Genomic DNA, 23,714 nt, shown 5'->3' with positions numbered 1-23,714 from the left:
ATGTGCAAATGATTAATTATATCAACTTAAAAACAACTCAAATTGAAAAACCCAACTTTAAATCTCAAGGGAAAAATTCTTAATTAAATTTTACTTTTTTTGAATTTTAGATCATCAAGAGGCCTTTCCATTAAAAACCAAATGATTAACATGAAAAATTTGAATATTAAACAAAAGAAAAAAAAATCCAAAACAAACCAAAATAGTAAAAAAAAATCACTTTTATATTTACATATGACTTTTTATTGAATATTACATAAAAGCGCTTATTTAAAAATGTTTAATTTAATATATTATAATTTTAAAATATACCAATTAAAAAGTTTTGATTTCACAGTTTAATTGATAAATTTTATTATTTGTATAAAACGGGTGTAACTAAGACGCAGGTGGTGTAGTTAGCCAAGGTAGAAATATAAATAGAGGTTGGAGATTTTTTTTATTCAGAATACTACATTTTAAACTGAAACAATAAAATTCTATTCGAGCCGAAAGAGATCGAGAATTAGGGTTTTAGCGTTTCTCGAAGAAGCGAAAAGATGAGCAGAAGTTTGGGTATACCGGTAAAGCTACTCCATGAAGCCTCCGGTCACGTCGTCACGGTGGAGCTAAAGAGCGGCGAACTCTATAGAGGTAACATGATCGAGTGCGAAGATAACTGGAACTGTCAACTCGAAAGCATCACTTACACTGCTAAGGTAAGCTTTTCAGTTCATCACTTTTCATTCATTCGTACATTTTCAGCAATTTCTGAAAGAATTGAGTAGTTGAACTCGTGGTCGGGTCAATTTGTAGATGCGGTGGTTGGTTAGGGTTTATGTTGTAGTTTAGGTCAACCTAGTAGGTTAGAGGAAAACCCTATTTTGACAGATTTAAGCATTTAGGGGGTTAAGAAATTGTTATAAAAATACAGGATCTTTGAATACTTGAGGCTTTTATTAGAAGAAAAAATAGTAGTGTAGCTGCTTAGTTTTGATAAAGGTATCATATAAACAAATTTTGTAATTGATAGTGGCCTTAGGATCAATGTGGTGCAACTGCTTTCAAGTTGGATTTGAACCCTCTATATGTTTGGGACTTTGGGTAAGTTTAGTCATAAGGAGGAGAGGGTGTGTGGAAAATATGGAAGGAAAATGGAGAGGAAAGATGAGAGAGATAAGGAAAGTTCAAACGAGCACAAGGTCCATACATAGCCTTAGCTGCTTTATCATAAAGCAAGAGCAGCTTCATGTGCTGTAGAGAAAATACCAAGCCAAAGCCTATTTGCTTTCTCACCAACATGTTTACCACTGATCGGCTCGCGAATCTCAGCTACCCATTTACCCCAAATCCTCTGTCTAACTCCTCTGAAATTGCAATCTGAATTCTGAGAACCACCTTTACCTCTCATGCACCCTTTTCTCGAACCTTTTGCAGGAGCTTTATGAATCTTTTCAGCTCCATTATCTCCACGTCCAAGTTTTTGCTGTTGCTGCTTGTTGTATTTCTTCCACTTCTCAAGAGTATCTTTCACTGAGTCCCTTCTTCCACCACTGCGTCTCTTGCGTGATTTCCTTTCTCTGCATCCATTTCAACAAGCAAATAAACATTAATTTTTTTGTTAACTTTCTATTAGCTCTCTCATTCAGAAAAACTTAAGCTAATTCGCAGAGAAAAAAAATCATATAATCTAGAAATAAGCATATGGAGAATCCATTTTCTACTATAGATATAGATTGCTTGAGATGAATTTAGAATATAAAAAACTGACCCAGAAGCAGTATCAATCTTCATACGCTTTCTGTTACTGAAGGAGCATACAACTAAGTTCTTTCTTATGTTTTTGTGTTTATAGTTTTGGATTATGTATTTCTTTTACGGGTTTAAAAGAGGTTTTATGATTTGTATATTGAACTATAGTTGCATGAAAGCGTCATCCCAAACGTCACTCTTGACTTGGAAACTAAGAAAAAAAATGTTGAAGTGATCAATTTAGTATTTGTGTTATTTTTATAACAGTGACCTTTCTACAAAAGGAAACATAGATTTTGGATATGATTGATGACATGACATCACCCATTTTGAGAATCTGGTATTGGATTGAAATCTGGATATTTAGCAGGTTATAGTCATTCTGGATATACTGTGAAAAAAGTTTTAAATTTTGGGATGTTGCGTTTAATATCTCTATTTCAAGTGTATTCCTTAAAATTCAGTGTATCCACTATAGTTTCTAATATTGGCTAATTCTTCTTCAGGATGGGAAAACATCACAACTTGAGCATGTCTTTATTCGAGGTAGCAAAGTCAGGTATGAATCACATGTCTTGCAACATCTTTATAACTTTATATTGTAAAGACGGTTGTATAATACAATCATATGCTGGTCATTAACTATAACTACATACATTCATATTTCTAGTAAGGTTGTATTGTATATTGCATTTTCTGTAAGGGAAGTTCTCTAAAGAGATGCTGATGTGGCAGGTTTATGGTCATACCGGACATGTTGAAGAACGCTCCTATGTTTAAGCGTTTGGATGCAAGAATCAAGGTACCTTCTCATTTAAAAGTGATCAATTACTCTATATTTATCCAACAGTGCTTTTATTTTAATGCCTTGTTTTAATGTCTTGAAGGGTAAGGGTGCATCACTTGATGTTGGTAGAGGCAGAGCAGTTGCAATGCGAGCTAAGGTACCTTTACATTCTTTTTTTGTTCCTATTATATCAGTATTCATCTTGCCTTTAAAAAATTGCTTGTTGAATGTCTTGCTGTATTCAGAATAGTGGACTATGACTATTATAGAATAAGGAGTTTTAAAATATTAGAAAAGGTATTAATTTCCCTTATAAATGTAACAAGTACCATTGCAACGCGGTGCTAACAACTAATTTACATTGTGCATTACTCCACCTGGACACGATGGCTTCTCTTGGACACATATCCTATTGTAATCAATAATGCAGCAGAAAGGAAAATGTTGATTCGGGGTTAATTCTAATGTTCAAAAATGGTTTTTTAATTTAGATCACTGCAGTGTTATCAAATTGCCCCGCTATGGCGGATATACATGGCGGTTTTTGAGCTGGCCGCAATGGTAAATATCAGCCGCTATTGCGGGTTTTTCCGCCATAATCCGCAATAACGGCGCCGCAAAGAGGATGTTATGGCTGGATTTTGGCTCTCCGCCATCCGCCATCGACAACACTGGATCACTGTTAGAAGTAGAATAGAAATCCAAGCAAAGTTTTCATCTTTTGACTTGTGAAATCTTTTTGGTAAAATCCTATTTGTATGCCAGGAAGAAAAGATATTTATATAAAGGAATGAATATCTTAAAATTACTAGGACCACTTGGATAGGATTTTTTTTCCAATCCATAATCTTTTAATTAGAAAAGCAGAGGAGTTACCATTTTGTCTAATTACATTGATGCATATTTCTCTCGTGTTTATTTTGATCAAGCAAAATTTTGCTTGGTTAGGAAATCCTTAATATTATGGATTATGAGATAGATATAAAAGAATCATATCTTTGTTGCAAATTTGGTTTTACATATCTGGTTTTGGTGTCATTGTGAACTTCGAGGTGTCTGTTTAGCACTTGAAGCCTAAATAGTTGGAGGACGTATCAATGTAACAAGTGTGGCATAACTATAAATGTTGTTTGTGCAGGCTCAAGCTGCTGGCCGCGGAGCTCCACCTGGTAGGGGTGTACCACCGGTGCGGAGGTGATCATCATATACCGTCTCTATTATCAGTGTCTGTTGGACATGATATTTAGTTCTGTTGTAGAAGTTTGTGATAGAATGAAATTCAAATTTGAACTGCTTATCCAGAATTAACAGACCACTCTTTATGGATGGTACTGAATGCCAAATTTATTCTCATCCTCTAATTTTGATGACCTGCTATTATCAATTTTCATAATTAGTTCAAAATGGTACCAAGATATTGTGAGTTGCATATAAGGATAGTTTGACAGCTCTCAAAACCTATTTATTTCTGTTTATGATAGATACACTTGGTTATTGACTATCTCTTAATAGAAGAGAGAAAATGCTTTAGGGTAATGCTGCTTCTTGGCATGAAGCATGCATGCTTTAGGAAGAACCAAGTATTATCATCAGAGCTTTCAAAAACTAAGTTCCAATGTACATTTTCGTAAAAAATGAGGTTGGTCTAAATGTTTGATGGGATTTTCAATTTTCAACACTTCTGCAATTGTGTTCAATTAAAATGAGTAAAGTAGTTGAATAAGGACGACGCTCTTTAAATATGTACAAGCTAAGATCAATCGTATTATGGTATTATCCTAGATCACCAATGTTGTCTCTTTTTAATTTTTTTGTTTTTGGTTTATCACCACCGGTATAGTTTGGTTCAGGGTCAGTTTTGACATCAAGTGGTTCCAATCCCTTCTCGACCGCAGTTGCGGAGATTGAATCGGCAGTTGGGGGATTGAACCGTGGTTCTCCCTACGAGGGGATCGAACCGGCAGTTGGGGGATTGAACCGTGGTTCTCCCTACGATTGGGGATTGAACCGTGGTTCTCTCTACGATTGGTTCCTCTTTTTAATTTAAATTTAACTGTTTTTATATAGATGAATTGATTTAAATTTAAATTTAGCTGATATTTTTATGAAGATGAATTGATAACTATCCCTAAAAACTTAAACACAGCTTTTAGTTTTTGAGTTTGAAAATTTAAATTTACTTGGCTTCTTTAAAGGTTGAACTTCAAATCACTAGAATATCCTTTCTCTAATACCAGAGTTAAGCAATTTTCCTTTTTGAGAAATCCCCAAGATACTCTTGAATTTATGTCTTCTACATATGAAGTAAAAATTATCTTATTGTTTTCAGAAGTCACTTTCCATTAACTCCCCAATGGTTTACCTAATGATATTTGATATTTTAAAATGAAATAACAAACCTCAACGTGTACATGATTGATACATAACAACTCCTTTTCCGTCTTCTCCGAAACTTAGTTTTCAATGATCAGAAAATTCACTTTGATTCAAGGACAAAAGAGAACAATGGACACAACAATTCTTGTTGCTAATGAATACCTTTCATGTCATGGACAGGAATAAATTGGCACACGAAATAAAATGATAAATAATCTTGCCCTATACAGTTTTGCGGTACAGATCAACCCATACCAAAAAAGAAGAGAGGAAATTTCAATTTAAATTGATTGAAAACTATTTTTCAATTTCTCTTTCAAAGAGAAAACGATTAAATTAAGAAGAAACGATATTGTCATCGATATTGTCATTCTAAAAATAATATTAAAAATGGAGTTGCTATCCACCTAAAATCATAAAAGAATAAATCAGCATCTTACACCTTTTTTTAAACTAAAAAATTAACCTTATCTTTTATCTTTTATAATAAGGGCAAATTGCACTCACCACCCTTGATTTATGTTGAAATGTCAATCACACCCCCTCTATTTTAAAACTCAACACTGACTTCCCCTGATTAATTTTTACCATACACTAACCTCCCTTTATTTCAATTTTAATGATTTAATATAATAAATCTCTCTTAACACCATTTACCTCTGCTAAAACAGAAGAGGTTCCCTTCCACTTTCCTTTACTTTCTTCAAGGTTTTACTAAACAATACAAACACCCCCTCTAATTTTGAATAAACACTCCCCTCAAATTATGATTGTTAACAACTTTAGCATATAAAAAAAAAAATCCTACACACGATTTTTGAAGTTCTTAAAATTATGCTCTTCCTTTCTACATTTTCCTCATCAATCATTTGAATTAGATTTTAGTTTTATCCTTTGTATTTAATTTTTTTTGAACTATTTAATATTTCCTCTAACATTTTTGTTGGGATTCTATATCTATAACATTTGAAAAATGAAATCTTGATACATTAATTTTGAGCAAGATAATACTGCCTTCTGAGTAGGCATTAATACATGTGTTATCAAGTTTTTAGCAGCATGGTTATGACATTGTGGGTTTGTTGTTAGGACAACAACTTGGCTTAAAATGCTCCCTAATATCCGAATAGATACCAATTTCATACTACAAATCTATTACAGAAACAAAAGTAGTAATAAAATGAAAGCGGAAGAAAACTTAGTAGCTGGAAGAAATTAAAGGAAAGTAGAAGGGAACCTCTTCTGTTTTTACTGAGGTAAACAGTGTTAAGAGAGATTTATCATATTAAATCATTAAAGTTTAAGTAAAGGGAGGTTAGTGTATGGTAAAAATTAAACAGGGGAGGTCAATGTTAAGTTTTAAAATAGAGGGGGTGTGATTGACATTTCAACATAACTCAAGGGCGGTGAGTGCAATTTGCCCTTATAATAATTACTTAGATGAATGAATAGTAATATAATTTATACTATTAAAATTTTTAATTTCTTTTACATATATTTTTTTCAATCTGTTTTTTTTTAATTTATAAAAACAATTGATTTATAAATATAAAAAATTATTTACATTAATACATAAATATTTATATATAAAGCCTCTTATAAAAAAAATATTATCGAAAAAATTGAATATTAGACCCACAGGTTACACATATATTTAACTCAACTAAATATACTTTAAATCTACATACAACACTCTCCTTTATTTTTCTTTATCTATCATTACAATAAATATTTCACCTTTATTTTTTAAAATACTTTTTTATTAACTATTTATATAAAGTTTATAATAATTATAATATGATAAAAGAATAGGATATGTTTTTTTATCAAGAATTTCAAATGTGAGCTTCAATGAAAATATGTTCTGTAGTGAAAAAAGTTAAAGTGTTCACATAGATATAAAGAAATGATAAAAAAAAAAAAGAGTTTCATTAATAGAAACATTGATCTTTTTTATTCTTCTTAAAAAAAATCATTAATAATTTATATGAAATCTATTAAATAATTACAATCTATTTAAAAAAAAGTATGTTTTTTTATTGAAAAAGTAAACCAATTGTTAAATTAAAGGTAAAGAAGAATGATCAAAGTATTGACATAATACTAGTTGAATAATAATGATTAAATAAATGAGTACCACACACATTTATATGATAAAGAGTTTCAATTAATGGTGTGAAAAAATTGACAATTCTTCTTCATGACATTCCGTTTACTCTTAAACAAAGTTCTTAACTACTCTTTTTCTTTTATCTCTTTTACTTTCCCCTTGAAACTCAAACTCACTCTTTTGTCCCCACTTCATATTTCATTTTCATCACTCAACCTAAAAACGTTACAAAAACCACCCAAAATTTAGTTCTAACTACACAAATATTCTTCCTCTCTCTTTATCAGGTAACTAAGAATAGCTATGCTAATTTAGGAATTGTGTTTTCAGGATTTCAATGATTTCTTCTTGAATAAGTTATTGTTGTTGTTGTTGTTGTGTTGAGGATTATTCATGTTTTGTTTTTCTGTATGATTTTTGGATGTAAGTTGAGTATTCTCGTGCAACTGCAAGGACTAATCCGTAATTGCTGTATTCACTATTGATTGGAAATCGAGTTAAACTGGAAGAGACGTGAATTATTTCCTCTACTTATTTTTTGAGTATTTTCAAATGGTTTTTTCAGTAGTAGGCTGGATTTTTTATAGGAATTTGTGATGCTTCTGATGACATGTTTTTCATGCAGGTAAGAAAGCCAGTTTTCGATATGGCTTCTACAGCCAAGGGTGAGAGGAAGATTGCAGTTGATCTTGCTTCATGGATGTTCAATGTAGTCACATCTGTAGGAATCATTCTTGTCAACAAAGCACTCATGGCTACATATGGTTTCACTTTTGGTATAATCATAATCCATTGACCTTTTTCCAATTTCCCTCTCCCTCATAACTGTTTTTGAATAGCTTATTTCTATGATCTTAGTCTTGTTGTCATGTTTATATGTATTTCTGATGTAATTGAGTTCTCGCATAGCATATTGTTAAATTTGTGATTATCTCTGTCAAATAATTGAGCTAAAGTAGTTAATAAACTTCAGTTAATAATGAAACATTTGAAAGAACCTGAGATTGAATCCTGGCGTAATCAATACCTCTCGGCCGAATTTTGGATTGCGAGAGGCACCTTTGCGAGTAATTGATATGAGTTTATGATTCTAGTCTTAGGATTTGATTCTGATTCTAATACATATCATGTACTATTATCGATGCAGCTACAACGCTAACTGGTCTGCATTTTGCCACAACAACCTTGTTAACAACTTTTCTTAAGTGGAACGGATACATCCAGGACACTCATCTTCCTTTGCCCGAAGTTATCAAATATGTTTTGTTTGCAAATTTCTCTATTGTGGGAATGAATGTTAGTTTAATGTGGAACTCTGTTGGTTTCTATCAGGTAGCTTTTGTAAAAGTATCAATATCATCACAGTTTAAATTTTTTTGTATCTCCTTGTAATAATAAAAAATATTGATTCTGTTTCTTAACTTTGTGCGATGAAAATTTCAGATTGCGAAGCTGAGTATGATTCCGGTATCTTGTTTTCTTGAAATTGTCTTGGACAATGTGAGATATTCAAGAGATACAAAGCTTAGCATTTCTCTTGTTCTCCTAGGAGTTGCTGTTTGTACTGTTACTGATGTGAGTGTCAATGCTAAGGGTTTCATCTCTGCTGTAGTGGCAGTTTGGAGCACTGCACTGCAACAATATGTAAGTAACATATGTTCGTAAGCTTATTCTAGTTCACAGCTGTCATAAGTTTTCAGAGGCCCTGTGTTGGTTGGTCATATTTTAACTGTGGCAAAACAAATAGGAGTCCTATTTTGCCACGCTTTATGAGTGGCATTTTGAGCCCTGTGTGGTATCCCGTCTTGCACGCTCTTAAAGACTGCTCTATTATAGTTCTTACTCTAATGTTTTATCAGAGTGTCATAATCAACGATTTTCTGGTCTGACATTTTACTTTTATGCTGGTTAGTATGTGCATTTTCTTCAGAAGAAGTATTCTCTTGGATCTTTCAACTTGTTAGGCCATACAGCCCCAATACAGGCATCAAGTTTACTTCTAGTCGGCCCCTTTCTCGACTATTGGTTAACAAACAAACGAGTTGACGCATATAACTACGGTTTAACATCCATCGTACGTCTCACTTTCTCTCCGTTGCTTAATTGACAAATACATCTCAAATACTTAAAATGATCTGTCAATGTTTGTCTGCAGTTGTTCATTGCTCTGTCGTGCACAATCGCGGTCGGAACAAACCTTAGTCAGTTCATATGCATTGGAAGGTTCACAGCAGTATCATTTCAAGTCCTTGGCCACATGAAGACTATTCTTGTCCTTACATTAGGATTCATTCTATTTGGAAAAGAGGGTCTCAATCTACAAGTAATAGTAGGCATGATCATTGCTATACTAGGAATGATTTGGTATGGAAATGCATCTTCGAAGCCGGGAGGAAAAGAGTCTCAGAGTAACTTGTCCATTCCTATTCCTACCACCAAAACACAAGATTATAAATTACTACCAGTAGAATCTGCTGAAACTAATGATGAGGAAGTGTAGAACTGTGTGGATATATATAAAGGGATGTGAAAATTGTGTTCAAGTACATTGGAAAATCTTTATATGATGTAAAAACTCCTCAACAATTCTCATAATTGGTTTAATACCCCAAATATTGTCCAATAATTTTTTCTATAGACATGAGTCTTTGTGTTGATCATAATCTCCATTTGAAATTGTATTGTGATAGTTAAGTTGTAACATCACTATAACTTATAAGCATGTGTCTTCTCAAAACACAACTTGTAGACATCTTCACCAAAAGCTTTGGGAAATAAGCAGTTTGATTATTTCTTGTCCAAGTTAGACATTCACAATTACATGCTCCAACTTGTGGAGGTATTATGTGTTGACATATTAAGGATGATTGTATTTGATCATGTCATAAATTAGAATTATAAAACAAATGTGAATAGCATAATCATACTTGATCTTGTGAAGAATTATAGGATAACTTTGAATGTTATAAATTTATTCTGATTAGCTTAAATTTAAACGACATGTTATTTTAGAAAAATAAAATCATACAATTCACGTTCTTTCAATAAACAAATTTCCCCTTAACTTTTAGAAGAAAAAAGTTGCGAGGACGATTGTTTTATCAACGAAATTTGACAAACAGATACACAGAAATATATATGTTTAAGAAAAAATTATGCATCTGTTAAATTTTTTAAAAAAAATAGTAATAACTAAACTTTATGAATTGTAATTAAGTTTTCTCTTTGAACTTTTAGGAAATGTTTGTTTAAAGGATTAAAATGACATTCGAATGTAACATTCGTAATGTGATAATCTGAAAATTCTTTGGTAGACACGAACATAAGAAATTCTCTTACACACAACCAATCACAAAATTTTAATTAATTAAAAAATAAATATAAAATTTTCTCTCTGGTTCATAATCACAAATTCACAACTACCTCATGAATCCAAATAAAAAAGAATTAAAATTTAAATAAAATAAAAAATTTCACTTCTTATTGATTGTTCCTAAGAATGAAGATTTATGGTTTTTCCATGTAAGAGTTCCTCAAATCTCATGTGTGTTTTAAGTTTTTAACAATGATTCCGGCCTATTTTTTATTCTAAGCAATATTGTTTACACATAATCTTTCGCATAGTTATTCTTATAATTAAATGGTGGGAATCAAAGACCGTCATGAGAATAAATTTAACTACTTATAACTTCTCACTTCTACTCATTATTTTTATTTTTTTAATTTTAAATTAAATTAATTTGTAAATATTCCTAAGAACTTTAACTTTTGTCCAAAGTCCAAATACATAATGGGGAGTATTATTTCTAGAAATAATAATTTCAAAAATATAATTTTAAGGAATGTAATTTTATAACTTGAAACACACACCCTTAAGTTATGTTTGAATTGATGGAATATAACAATGAAAAATAATGGAACTAAGCGGAGCAAAATGGGAAATAGTGGAACGGAATGAAACTTAAATCACACTCTATTGATTGATTTTTTAAAAAAAAAATCTCATTTCATCAGATACACCCCAAATTAAATAAAAAAATAGAGAATCAGATAGAATGGAATGAATTTCTACATATTCCATTCTATTCCATCCATAATTTACAAAATCAAACAATCTATTCCATCCATATTTTACAAAATCAAACAATAGAATCTTCTTAATTACCACTTCATTCCTTAATTCCTCTTCATTTGATTGCATTCCACTAATCTACACATAGCCTTAAAAGGGTATCACAAATAAGTTTATTAGGATAGAATGGTAATTCTGCTTTTAATAATTACACTTCGTTTGAAATGCGTTTCTGCTTATTCTCGTATCTAACTGGTTTAGTTGTTTTGGAATGGGAAGAAAACTGAGAATATCATAGACATTCCCACGCCCCGATTCATCTGAAAAGAGAACAGAACACCAACAGAAATCCCATTCCTGACCGTGCGCCGCCACAGAACCAGTCGTCGTTCACCTCTTCCCACTCACCATCTTCTTCGCAGGTTCCTCTTCATCTTTCTACATTTCTTCACCAACCCGCTGATTTTTCTTTCATTTCTTCGATTACTCAATTCCCTTACCTAAAACATCAAAAAAAAAAAAATTATGCGCAATGCTAGGCAAGTTCTTCGATTTCAGTAACACCGGAACCTCTGAACATTGAACAAGTTGGGTAATTGCATATTTATTGTTTATCGACAAAATGAAACCCTAACCCCTGGAAAAGCCCTATCTAGTTCTTTCAATTTCCCACCTAAGCATTTCCAAATTATGGCCAAAATATTAAGATAGATTTGAATTTAAATTGGTATAATAAGATATTATGATTCTGTTTGATCTATGATAGGATATTCATTTCATTGTAGTTGATGATCTTATCTTTCCTTTAGCAGTTTGAAAATATGGGTGACCAACAGAACACAGTTGATCAACAGCCGCCATCTTCTCCTCTTCCTCCTCCTCCTTCAAAGGATGATATGATTTCTTGTGTTATGGCTTTGGAGGCTGCTTTGCTTCCCTGTTTGCCTGCCAGAGAACTTCAAGCCATAGACCGCTCTCCCCATCCTTCTCATCAAAGTGAGTAACTCTACAACTTTCAAATTTCTGATTCTTATGCCATGTATTATGTATATATATGTAATAGAAATTAAATTACTTGATAGCTTAATAGTTCTGTCAAAAATATTGTTTTTCTGATACAAACGGTTAATAATTTAATCAAGATATTTTCAAACGAGGCTGTAATAGTTCGTATGTATAAAATTGGATGACTTGTTACAAGTTGGCAGTAAATAGGCTGATTTGTTATAACAAAGCCAAAAGATAATCACTATGTTTTTTTTTGGAAATCTTGGTATCCGGCCTTGCGACCGACTAATCCAAGAGGGACCAATCCCACCGTCCACTAGGGGGGCCCATTTAAAGCCAGAACAAAGTTCTGTATGGACTGGCCCAACACAAGGATTGATATCACTGTTAATTAATTTAAGTTTAAAGGAATGAGATTGCTAAATGCTAACATAAAATATGTTAGAGGATTCTTGATTTAAGCTCCATGTGTCACTAGATACAAACTAGTAGTAAAACAATTACTTACACCACTAGTGATCAAGTCTCAATTTTCAAACAGGCTCCATGTAAGTTATGTTTTGACTTTTGATTGAAATGGTGCCAAATAGGGAGTAACTGTGTGGTTGAATACAATCTTGTCTGAGACTGATATAGATGCTAGAAGTCATGGGAGCTCAACATATTCAATTTGCCTTTTGATTTAGTTTATTTTTTTATAATTTTTCTTCTTTATAAATATGTAGCCTCTTTATCAAAAAGTACGAATATAAAATGATGACCCTTGTATGTATCTATCTTCTTTTATATTTATAAATTAAAAAATGCTGTTCCTTAATGGGGTGCATCAAACTCGTGAAAGCACGCTGTGTTTGGTGTTTGTGATGATACCTTCAGTTTATGAGGAATCATAATTGCAGTTTCTATCTAATGTATGTGTGTTGCCAACTTGAGAACTTTTGTATGATCAATGGATGAATATGATGTACCGTGTGTTAATTGAGTTGTTAGGTAAAACTGTTAAAGTGGCTTAACATATCTTTTTATGTTAAAGATGAGCATTCTTGCAACAACATTGTGTCCCTTGTGGAATTCAGTTGTTGACACATTGTTAAATGTGCAGTTATGAATGCACCAATCATCCATGGGGAGAAAAGAAGGGTGGTAAAAGGTTACTATTGATGATTTTAAAATAGTTATGTAAATTTATAAAGAATCAGTGAACCATATTTTAATCAATAATTATTGGCATGATGCAATATAACCACAGGAATGAGTGAAAATTGAATGTATTGATGGTACCATCTTTAGATGAAATTCAGTGTTTTGATTTTTTAATTTTTTAATTTGATACATTGTAGGGTAGGGCTGAAGACAATGGGCTGTACTTGCATTTATTTAGACCTTGTTAGCCTTAAGTTCAAATAGAACTCTTGTGGTGTGACTGACTGCAACTTATGACTTTTTCATATGCAACATGTATCACTAAAATTAGTTGTGAAGTTAGTTATGTTTGTAGTTATTGGCAAACATAGAAAATGGAAGTAGAACAATCAAACTAATCAAATTTTAATATATTTGAAAAATGATCTTAATGGTGTTTTCCTTGGTTGGGTTTTTTCTATCAGTTGATGTGGATCGCCATGCTAGAGATTTTATGGAGGCTGCCAAGAAACTTCAACTTTATTTTATTAGTCTGCAACGAGAGGATAAGCCAACCAAAGCTGAAACGCTTCAAAAGGTATGCGGACCACTGTGAAATATAATGTTTTTTCTTTAGTCTGTGACCTTCTAATATTGTTATCTAAAGCTTCAATTGCATGTGTTGTCTAACCAGGAGATTGCTCTTATGGAAGATGAGCTTAACGAAAAAAATGAGCTGATCAAAAAACAAGAACAATTGATCCTGGAGTGGAAAAAAGAGCTGACAGATCAATTGGACAAACACAATACTGAGTTGAACAGAGTTTAGTTTAAGATTTTATTCAAAGCTTCTTTAAATATTTAAAAAATTAATGGCCCTTTTTTTACTCAATAGCAATTTGTAAAATATGATGTCTTCTATGGGCAACCGGGGAGAATGAAATTACTCAGAAATCTGTTTGGTGAATTGAAATGTAACTTGTTAATTAGAATTTAAAGAAATGATGATGTTCCATTTCATTCAACTTCATTTTGACCTATATCATTAATCCAAACATACCTGTCTTTCAGCAGTAGATATACTCTTCTGTAATGAGCTTCACAGTTTCTTTTTTGTCAAATGAATAGGATACATATCACTTTACTTTTTCTGCAGAGTACTCTTAACACTCTGAATAAAAGTTGATATTATGGAAAAAGACGGTCGGTTTAAGTTCACAGTGGATTCAGTTTATTCATCCGAACTCGACCAACTTTATCCATATAGATCCAGAATGCTTAACTGAACAACCCGTTTCAATCCACCTGTTTACCGATTTTTACTTTGTTTCAGACGGAGTTCGGTTTTTTGTCCATCCTTCCATTAAGTGAGATAGGATTTTATAAACCAATTGAAAAGCGGCTAAGAATAAAAATTCTGGATTTGGAAGATTAAAATGGAGAGGATCGGGCTTTAGTATAGAACATTGGTATGTAGATTTGGGGAGAAAAATCTGGATTTGGAAGATTAAAACGGAGAGGACCGGGCATTAGTATAGAACATTGGTATATAGATTTGGGGAGAATGTAGGCGTTTTGAGTGAAAGTAGCAGAAATAGCTTGTCGTGGTGGATTCATTTGCCAACTAGATGTAGGCACCATAGAGGACTCAATTCAGTACAGTCAAACAGAAGTTTAAGGCTTTGATGTCATCAAACACGATAAGTTCTAATTTGTCTTGGGCAAATGTGGCATAAATTGATACCTTTGGACTTTGGTATCTACTATAAAGCTAATACTAATAGATTGACCAAACTGTCAATTATGCCCTTTCTTCTAAAATAATTTATACTACCATTTGGACATTTTAGTAACTAGCTAAATAAGCATTCACCTTTCAATCATCATTGGACACTTGGCAACCTCAATTCCTTTTCTCCCAACACACATCTTCTCTCTCTTATTTCAAATTTCAAATTTCTTCCACATTTCATTTTCCCACACTTTCTTACTTTCATTTTAAATTTTCTACATTTACTTATTATCACACAAAAAATATTAATAACCTATTTATTAATTTTAATAAAATTAAATATTTATTTATCTCACGGGTCACTATGAACACAATATTTAATTTATTTTATCAATTATTACACACTTTCTTTATCTTAATTAAAATTTCAAATTTCTCTCACATTTTTTCCCACACTTTCTTACTTTCATTTTAATTTTTTTCTTTTTAGTTATTGTCCCTTAAAAATAATTTATTTTTTAATTTTAATAAAATTAAAAATTTCGTTATCGGATGGGTCACTATCAACATACTCCCTCCGTTTTTTATTATAAGTCGTTTTGGAAAAAAATTTGTATTTTAATATAAGTCGCTTTACAATTCCAATGAATAATTAATGTTATTTTTCCTATTATATCCTTAAATATTTATTATTCTCTCTCCTTTCAATTATATAAATTTATCTTCCACATGTCATTAATGAAGGATAATTTTGTAAAAACCTTCATAATTTCTCATTTTCATACAACAATTATTATTTTACTTAATCTGTGTGAAAAATCTAAAACGACTTATAATAAAAAACGGAGGGAGTAATATTTATTTTATTTTAATCAATCATTGTTTTAATTTGAGAGATAATATTCTTATTTTTATGACGGGCCACTATCAACACGATTCATTTTTTTATGATTATTTAATATAATTAAATATATATGATTATTATTCACTTTACATTTGTATTTAAATATATTTTATATCGCATCAAATAAATTTTTTATTTCACGGATCATTATCAATACAATATCTTTTTTATTTTAATCAACAATTCCTATTAATTGAGAGACAATTTTTATTTTTAAATTTTTAAATTTCATTTTTTTTATCTTCATCTTACAAATTCTTTTTTATATGATTATTTAATATAATTGAATTTATATAATCGTTTTTCATTTATAATTAAACCATTCATTTTAAATTGATACGTATTTAATTAAATTTTATACAATATCAAATAAATTTACCCGTGCGGAAGCACGGGTGTCTTACTAGTTGTGTTTAATATGGAGAATTCTCCATAATAGATTACATGCCAGAAACAACCTCGTTCGAAGAGAAGTTATAAGTCAGGAATCTAGTCAATATGTCAGGGGTGCGATTCTGATGAATAAGTTTCACATCTTTTTCTGAGTGCCAGCAATTGGATCAGTTTCTCTAATGTGTTTCAAAATAAATGCGTGGTACATATGAAACAGTTTGTACATTTATTTGGCAGTTCTCCAACCTCCAAGAAAGTTAATGTGGTGTGGTTCACCTGTATTTGGAACATAAAGAAAGCTAAAAAGCTTTGAAGATGGAGCAGATGGTCAATTTAGTGCAAAAAAAACCGTGGAACTACCTGAATATCCAACCCAAAAAGTTAGTGTATACCAAAGGCTCATAAATCCCAATTTTTGCTTCGGACATATAGCTATGTGAAGTCTAAAGATCTTTTCATAGTAGTCTCAATTTAAAAGCTCGGCCCATCTAAATTTTTCATAAGTTGAAGGGCAAATTCCATTTTAGAGCAATTTGTTTGATTGTATTGTGACAGGTTGTGTTGTGTTTCGTCTCAATTGGAGTATTTCTTTAGTATTTGTTACCAATTTAATTCATATAAAGAAATCTCTTGAATATAAATAAACAAGATACTAAAGATTGATTAACATTTAAATAGTATTACAACTAGAGTTTAACATTCATACATAGAAACTAAACAGTCTATCTCATTCTAGGGTTTAGAAAATAACATTTGGGAATGAAATTGGATTAGACACAAACTAAGCCCTCTCGCCTCTGATTCTCCTAGCAAGCTGAATGTCCTTAGGCATGATGGTGACCCTCTTAGCATGAATAGCGCAAAGATTTGTGTCTTCAAATAGTCCAACCAAGTAAGCCTCTGCAGCTTCCTGAAGAGCCGAAACAGCACTGCTCTGAAACCTTAGATCCGTCTTGAAATCCTGAGCGATTTCACGAACGAGACGCTGGAAAGGAAGTTTTCGGATCAGAAGCTCGGTACTCTTTTGGTACTTACGGATCTCTCTCAAAGCTACTGTTCCTGGCCTGAATCTGTGTGGCTTCTTCACTCCGCCGGTTGCCGGAGCAGATTTCCTAGCGGCCTTTGTTGCGAGTTGCTTCCGGGGAGCCTTGCCGCCGGTGGATTTGCGTGCTGTTTGCTTTGTACGAGCCATTGAGAGAAAGTTCTAGAAGATTGAATTTTAACTTAGTAATTGATAATGAATTGGATGAGTTATGGTTTAGTCTGAAAATGGCTTTTATAGATGAGATGGGAAAGGGGTTTCAATTTGAAGAGTTGAAGTGAAATTTTGGAGGGAGAGAGAGCGAGTTTTGGTTTTCGGACCGATCCGTGTAAGTCTCAATCTAACGGCTAGGATTGGCTTAGAAGATAGCGCACGGATTCTACTTTTCTTTCATTCAGCTTCTATTTGTTCTCAGTTTCTCACTTCTCCGCTCAAACTTTGGGATTTTCCCCCACTTCTTTGGTTTCTTTGTAAAAAACATGGTTACTGATTTTTAAATATAAATAAATAAAATATAAAATAAATGAATAATTGTATGAAAGGTCTTTAGGTTTCATGAAAGCCAAACAGAGATTGCATCTGTTTTCTTCATTGAATCTAATTTTTATCGTCAAGCATTGAAAGTGAATTCGGAATGTCGTTAGTACCGTTCATCTTTGCAACGATTGATTCATGTTCTCTGGAAATACAATCTTTGATGTGAAGTTCACAAGAACAATAACCGAAAATTTTAAATACCAATTTGTTAGTGCGTGAGGCTCTGAATACCAATTTCCAGGGATTTCAATCAAATTATAGGTTCACATGAACATAGAATTAGACATGCCCCAAACATAATTCATAAAAAGGAGTTTTAGAGTTAGGTTGATCATAACAACCATGTGGATATGCCTACCGAATTTTTTTCACTTGTCCTAATGACAGATTCGGTAATGGCTCAGTAGAGATAAAGCAAGATAAAGTTTTTATACTCAAAATTGCTTACCTACATGTACTTCAATGATAGTTAACACTCTACCAAAGCTTAGGCCTGATCAATTTTCCATCTTACTCGATGCTAGTTTCACTCCTCATGTGGACTTTACATGATCAATGCCAATATTTTATAGTCAATAGTTGGTCAACACATGTGGTTGTTTTTCCAATGTACATCATCAACAACAAGATTCAAAGGCTCAAGGAAAACCTAAAAATTTTGAACAATTAATTTTTTGGAAACATCCAAAATCTAGTCAAATATTAAACTCAAAGTCTAGTCAACATTCAATATCACATCAAAACTATTGGATCCAACGAGGCTTTAAGAGCTCGAGAAAATTAGTGCAAGTTGATTTAGAGAAATCTTTGGCCAAAGAATATTTTTTTGGTTTGAAAAGTTAAAAGTTATCTGACATTTTAATGGTGATAGGAACACAAATTTCTTCCACGTAGTGGCAAAGATTAAAAAGTCTAGGAACATTATTTCTTATTTAAGAATGAAGATGGAATTATCAATGACTATGAAGAGATGGCCAACCATGCTATTAATTATTTCATTAACATTTTTTTGCCTTGCAGACAAGACAAAACTTTAATTTATAAGGTTGTTCCAAATCTTGTTATACCACCATGAATAATTTACTTATCATGGTTCCCTTTAATGAAGAGATATCTTTAGCTTGAACATAAACAATGGCCAAAATCCATGTGGTTTTGGAAGAGTGTTCTTCCACGCATATTGGATAAGTATTGAAAAAGATGTATGCAATGTTATTCTCAGAATTTTCAAGTCTGGATGAATTCTTCCAAATTTGAATGTCAATACCATCACCCTATTTCCTATATCCAAATATGCATACATAATGGACAAATTCAGGCAAATTGCATTGGCCAACTTCAAGTTCAAAATCACTTCTAAGATGTTAGCAAGTGAAATAGCTCACATCATGCCCTACTTGATCTCCAAGGAGCAAAGAGGTTTTATACATTACATAAATATCTAAGACTGCATTGGTTTGACCTATGAGGCAATCAATCTCTTGAAAAAAACATTAATGGTTTTGAGGTGATTTTGTTCCCTCAAAGACTGAGGTATAGTCAGAGATCTACATAAGACATTGACAGTAGGTCTTTGTGGTTGTAATCAGTTTGGTTATAGCGGATTAAGTCCTTGCGAGAAGGCAAAATCACCTTGGTGGGTGGATTGGAGGTAGCTTAATTAACAGCGAACCAGTATAAAAATATTGTGTTCATTATTTTTATTCAAAGTTCTTTATTTGTTTGTATTGGTTAATAAAAAATTGTCATTATGGAAATCCAATTCAACCCCCTTCTTATGTTTCATTAACCTTCAATTGGTATGAGAGTCTGGTTCTGGTATTGATTTGTTTATCAAATATGAAATTGATCTTTTGAAGGAAAATAGGATGGTAACCGTATTCACAGTCTCTATCATCAGGTAAAGCGCTACCTCGGGATACAACCATCGCGTCCGACCTCGAGAATTCCACATCGGATATTTAGTGCTTCGGAGAGCAAACATCGAAAATAAAAATGCTCGGGATGGAAAGTAACCAGCTAACTAGGAAGGTCCCTACTGCGTGCGGGCCAACACTAGGAAGGGAGTGTAATTCTTGGAGTCCCTCAAAAGGGAGCAGGTACAAAGGACATGAACGTCACCATGTTGAAGCAGTATTACAATTAATGAATTTTTTTTTGGGATAATTATGTTACGGCCGGCTTTTAATTTTAAGCTTTTAACTTAAACTACAGAGTCGCCACCTATGTTTTATTTTATCCTAAGACAAAGGTAAACATGGGATAAAAACCTAATTAAAGAGTTTCTAGGTAAGTCGAGAAATTAGGGTCAAGGGAAGGTGTTAGGCACCCTTAACCCTTCCTTAAGGTTTTCTAAACGTCTCTAAGGTTTGTAAGAGTATTATGATAAAATTTATAAAAAGGTTATGTTTAAAAGCGCACAGTAGGGTAGAGAATAAAAATCTCAAACCTACTTAAATTTAAGGGAAGGGGACTCGTTCTGGTTGCCCAGATGCCTACGTACCTCCTTAATGGAAGATCAGAGTCAACGTAGTTCGTAGGTTTGTTGGTGTTTTTTATGGGATTGCACGTTATTTTGTATGTTGAGTGTGGTTTACGTAGTTCGCAGTTCGTAGTTTTCGTAGTATGTAATTATGATTAAAAGTATTTTTTTGTGTACAATCCCTATTTTTTTTATATTTTTGATAATTGGTGATTAGTATTTTTTAATTGAATTAGAAATAGTTATATTTTATAAGATACATATATATTATTAATTTAACTCTTTTGTTTTTAAAAAGAAAATCAAATTATAATGACTAAACGAGAAGAAATCAATTAAGTACATGTGTAAATTTGTATATTAAAACACTTCAATATGTATTCTAATTTGTACAAAAGCTTGTTTATTTCAAATATTATTCGCTTAATTGTATCATGAAATGAATTTAATATTTAAGCAAAAATAAGTTCTATTTTATTAAGTTAAATATACTATTAATTAGTTTACTTAAATTAATTATTAAGTGGAGATTGGAATAAAAATTAATTGCTAGAGGTTAACGATTATAAAATAAATTAAACTTATAGAATATGAAGTAACATCCATAATCAGCATATTTTTTATCCCAAGTATTTATTAATAAAAAAAAGAATAATATACGTTAGGAGATAAAACTATTATTAGTCATATTTTTTTATTTAAATGTTCTTATTAATAATAATACAGTATAATTTAAATAAAATTAATTTATTCAGTTATTATATAAAAATGTTTATTAAATATAAAATGTGGATTAGAAAATTTAATAAAAAAAATTGGGGGGAGTGTATTATTGTATTGTTAAGTAATTTTATGGGGGTGTTATTATTAATAGGTTCAGCCCAATATGATTCAAGATCCGTTGGACATGGTGCGGAAGGGTTCACGGTGTTACAGTAGGTTGCAGAGATACGATCGTTGATCCAGATCCGATGGTCAACAAAATCATGATTTGTAGACGTAGATCTAGAATATTTTAATCGAGTGGTCTGCATGTATTTATTTTAAACGAGGGAGTATAATAAGATTATGTGGGGCACCGCCCACTTGACCAATCACGTGGCCTTTAAATGGCCAAGTGTCGCGATCATGCTTGAGGTGGGAATTAAACATACATTTTTTATAATTTTTCATTTTTTATTAACACAAATTTCATTTTGGTCTATCTCTCTTTCTCTGCATCGAACAAAAAAAAACCAGAAAATGAAATTCATCTTCTTCCCCTCTCATCTTCATGAACAAAACCCAGAACCCATATTTTTTCAGAGAAAAAAAACACAATCAATCGCATAAATACTCATGCTAACAACGATATTTCCTAAGCTAAGAGTTCTTTCGGTTTACCTCGTTCCAGAAATTCTTTTCGTATTGCTCCTCTAGTTTCCGCGGCTAATCCTTCTTCTTCTTCCTCGCAGGTACGTCGGAGCGGCGGTAGGTGCGGCGGTGATCGGCGAACTCGAAGGCTCTCTTCTCACTTTTTTCTACTCCTTTCTCTTTTTCTTCTTTTTCGTTGTTTTGATTTTTTTCTCCCAGATTGTCGATTTTGGACTCAGTTTTATAGTGTTTAGGATTAGACGAGTTTTAGGAAACAATTTAATTTGATTCAAACGCCTTTTAATTAGCCAGATTCTATTGTTATTAGGTTTTAATTGTCACAAATTCGGATTTGATTTTGCTGTAAATTTTAATTTGGACATTGATTGTAAATTGAAAATTGACTGCAAAATCATCTTACTTTAATTCGATTAAATGTGTGTTTGATTCCTTTTCTGGTTTTTGTTGGATTTGATTTGAAGTTGGATTAGGGTTTGTATTTGGTTGAAAGGGCGGTTCCGTTTGGAGAAGAAGATGAACAGGGCTAGTTGACCTAGTCAATTATTCCTAAATATTTAATTAATTAATAAAAATGAATATATAAAACCTTTAAAAAAAATTATTAAGTTATATATATATATATATATATATATATATATATATATATATATATTACTCATAATGCTATTAATCTTAACAGAATAATAATAATAATAATAATAATATAGTGTCACAAATAGTTGGAAAAAAGTCATAATTTACATTTTCATATTGCCCTAAAAAAACGAAAAAAACAAAAATTCTAGCCTAAAAAATGGCCAATAAGCGCCCCTCTTGATACTAGTTTTTTTTTGTTTTTTTTTTTTATCATTAATAAATAGTCTTTTTTTTCAAATTGATTAAATTTAGGAAGTTAGTTAGTTTTAATTTTGAGAAGGTCAAAGGAAGGTTGATTGTGGGCATAGAATGGCGAGAAATGATTGTAATAAAAAAAAAGTTAATAATGTTAATAACTATTAACTTTCTTAAAAAAAGGTTGTATTAAAAAATAAAATAAATGATAATGACAATACTAAGTATAATTTGTTAATAACATGATATTAATTTAGCTCATGATCCTAATGTCAGTTTTAAATGAAAAAACAAAATAATAGTATGCTCTAAAATAAAATACATAATCGATAATAAAAATAAAAATAAAAACTAATGATAGTATAAAATAACTATAAAAAATAATATAGTAATTTTAATGTGATTTTTTTTAAAAAAAGCATAAGAATGAAATATAACAAATGTTAGATGTATGCATCTAATAAATCATAGTGCCATTTCTAATGGGCCTAAGGTGTAATTGAATCCAACATGATTTTCAAAAGGGAAAATACACCTCACCTTTGAATTAAGTGATTCAAGAGAATGGGCTTAACATTTTGATTGTTAAGCCCAAAGACACCCCTATTTTTGAATATACCCTTTATAAAATTAATTTTAAAATAAAGTCACTATATTAAAATAATAGGATAAATTTTGGGGTATGACAGCTGCCCCTATTTAATTACTCTTCGATTGAAGAGCGTGAGAATTCGCACGTCTCACGCGTTTCAGATCGGAGTGTTATTAAATAATGGAAGACCCCTAAATTTGTCCGACAAATAGGCATGAATAATTAATTTATTCATACCGAGGTTTGTGAATTGACATATTCGTTTCGCTATAAGATTGACACCTATAACCATGAGATATGTTTGTCCCATGCTTCGCTCCTTCACTCCGACTTATGGGGTAAGGAACACGAACGTCGACTCTATATTTATAATAAAGCCGGGAATGTTCAACAATGATCATGCATTCTTACCGCGACCTAGGGGGTAAGTGATGCGGGTCCACACTCTAACTTAGGATTAAACCAATAGAGTTGGGAAACATGAAGAATTAACTTGCTAAAGTCTAGGGACTGACGAAGCAAGCATTCACAGATTCTTGTACCATGTTTTCAATATCTCATTGACGCTTTGAGACTAACACAATGAGTTATATCGCAAGTATTTATCATAATCTATATGAT

At 31.8% G+C, this 23,714-nt stretch overlaps 4 protein-coding genes and 1 pseudogene across 8 annotated transcripts; 3 read left to right on the top strand and 2 right to left on the bottom strand.

The window, feature by feature from the left end:
• The first annotated feature begins 440 nt into the window (after window positions 1-440).
• Window positions 441-3,927, top strand: LOC131602806 (small nuclear ribonucleoprotein SmD3b-like). The gene is made up of 5 exons (XM_058875002.1): window positions 441-698; window positions 2,238-2,290; window positions 2,467-2,533; window positions 2,619-2,675; window positions 3,657-3,927. The coding sequence occupies exons 1-5, from the start codon at window positions 540-542 to the stop codon at window positions 3,714-3,716; spliced, it is 396 nt and encodes a 131-aa protein (XP_058730985.1). The 5' UTR covers window positions 441-539; the 3' UTR covers window positions 3,717-3,927.
• Window positions 778-1,773, bottom strand: LOC131601454 (putative dehydration-responsive element-binding protein 2H; annotated as a pseudogene).
• Window positions 3,928-7,137: 3,210 nt separating the features above from the next.
• Window positions 7,138-9,667, top strand: LOC131607583 (UDP-rhamnose/UDP-galactose transporter 4-like). 2 transcript variants are annotated; one of them, XM_058879565.1, is made up of 6 exons: window positions 7,138-7,291; window positions 7,630-7,780; window positions 8,152-8,336; window positions 8,448-8,648; window positions 8,917-9,078; window positions 9,160-9,667. In XM_058879565.1, the coding sequence occupies exons 2-6, from the start codon at window positions 7,651-7,653 to the stop codon at window positions 9,502-9,504; spliced, it is 1,023 nt and encodes a 340-aa protein (XP_058735548.1). In that variant the 5' UTR covers window positions 7,138-7,291; window positions 7,630-7,650; the 3' UTR covers window positions 9,505-9,667. The 2 variants fall into 2 exon arrangements, with proteins under 2 accessions (XP_058735548.1, XP_058735549.1); XM_058879566.1 differs by lacking the exon at window positions 7,138-7,291 and adding an exon at window positions 7,399-7,517.
• Window positions 9,668-11,290: 1,623 nt separating this feature from the next.
• Window positions 11,291-14,261, top strand: LOC131602805 (mediator of RNA polymerase II transcription subunit 28-like). Of its 4 annotated transcripts, none has more exons than XM_058874999.1 (4): window positions 11,291-11,498; window positions 11,886-12,072; window positions 13,692-13,804; window positions 13,901-14,261. In XM_058874999.1, exons 2-4 carry the CDS (start codon window positions 11,898-11,900, stop codon window positions 14,033-14,035), a joined length of 423 nt encoding a protein of 140 aa, XP_058730982.1. In that variant the 5' UTR covers window positions 11,291-11,498; window positions 11,886-11,897; the 3' UTR covers window positions 14,036-14,261. The 4 variants fall into 4 exon arrangements, with proteins under 4 accessions (XP_058730982.1, XP_058730981.1, XP_058730984.1 ...); XM_058874998.1 differs by having other exon boundaries at window positions 11,294-11,498; window positions 11,889-12,072; XM_058875001.1 differs by lacking the exon at window positions 11,291-11,498 and adding an exon at window positions 11,506-11,663.
• A 2,611-nt stretch (window positions 14,262-16,872) lies between these two features.
• On the bottom strand, window positions 16,873-17,499 carry LOC131602804 (histone H3.2). Its single transcript, XM_058874997.1, has one exon. The coding sequence runs from the start codon at window positions 17,425-17,427 to the stop codon at window positions 17,017-17,019; it is 411 nt and encodes a 136-aa protein (XP_058730980.1). The 5' UTR covers window positions 17,428-17,499; the 3' UTR covers window positions 16,873-17,016.
• Between the last annotated feature and the right edge of the window lie 6,215 nt (window positions 17,500-23,714).

The sequence above is a fragment of the Vicia villosa genome, linkage group LG5, assembly GCF_029867415.1.
Source record: "Vicia villosa cultivar HV-30 ecotype Madison, WI linkage group LG5, Vvil1.0, whole genome shotgun sequence".
In the NCBI taxonomy this organism is placed as follows: domain Eukaryota; kingdom Viridiplantae; phylum Streptophyta; class Magnoliopsida; order Fabales; family Fabaceae; genus Vicia; species Vicia villosa.
This window is presented reverse-complemented; position numbering and strand designations above follow the sequence as displayed.

Bases quoted from the DNA above. Each gene is read 5' to 3' on its own strand.
- LOC131602805 (XM_058874999.1), top strand. From the start codon at position 11,898: ATGGGTGACCAACAGAACACAGTTGATCAACAGCCGCCATCTTCTCCT. The intron at 12,073-13,691 runs GTGAGTAACTCT...TTTTTCTATCAG, and splicing joins TCCCCATCCTTCTCATCAAA to TTGATGTGGATCGCCATGCT. The intron at 13,805-13,900 runs GTATGCGGACCA...TTGTCTAACCAG, and splicing joins AAGCTGAAACGCTTCAAAAG to GAGATTGCTCTTATGGAAGA.
- LOC131602804 (XM_058874997.1), bottom strand. From the start codon at position 17,427: ATGGCTCGTACAAAGCAAACAGCACGCAAATCCACCGGCGGCAAGGCT.
- LOC131607583 (XM_058879565.1), top strand. From the start codon at position 7,651: ATGGCTTCTACAGCCAAGGGTGAGAGGAAGATTGCAGTTGATCTTGCT. The intron at 8,337-8,447 runs GTAGCTTTTGTA...TGAAAATTTCAG, and splicing joins ACTCTGTTGGTTTCTATCAG to ATTGCGAAGCTGAGTATGAT. The intron at 8,649-8,916 runs GTAAGTAACATA...TATGCTGGTTAG, and splicing joins GCACTGCACTGCAACAATAT to TATGTGCATTTTCTTCAGAA.
- LOC131602806 (XM_058875002.1), top strand. From the start codon at position 540: ATGAGCAGAAGTTTGGGTATACCGGTAAAGCTACTCCATGAAGCCTCC. The intron at 699-2,237 runs GTAAGCTTTTCA...ATTCTTCTTCAG, and splicing joins GCATCACTTACACTGCTAAG to GATGGGAAAACATCACAACT. The intron at 2,291-2,466 runs GTATGAATCACA...CTGATGTGGCAG, and splicing joins ATTCGAGGTAGCAAAGTCAG to GTTTATGGTCATACCGGACA.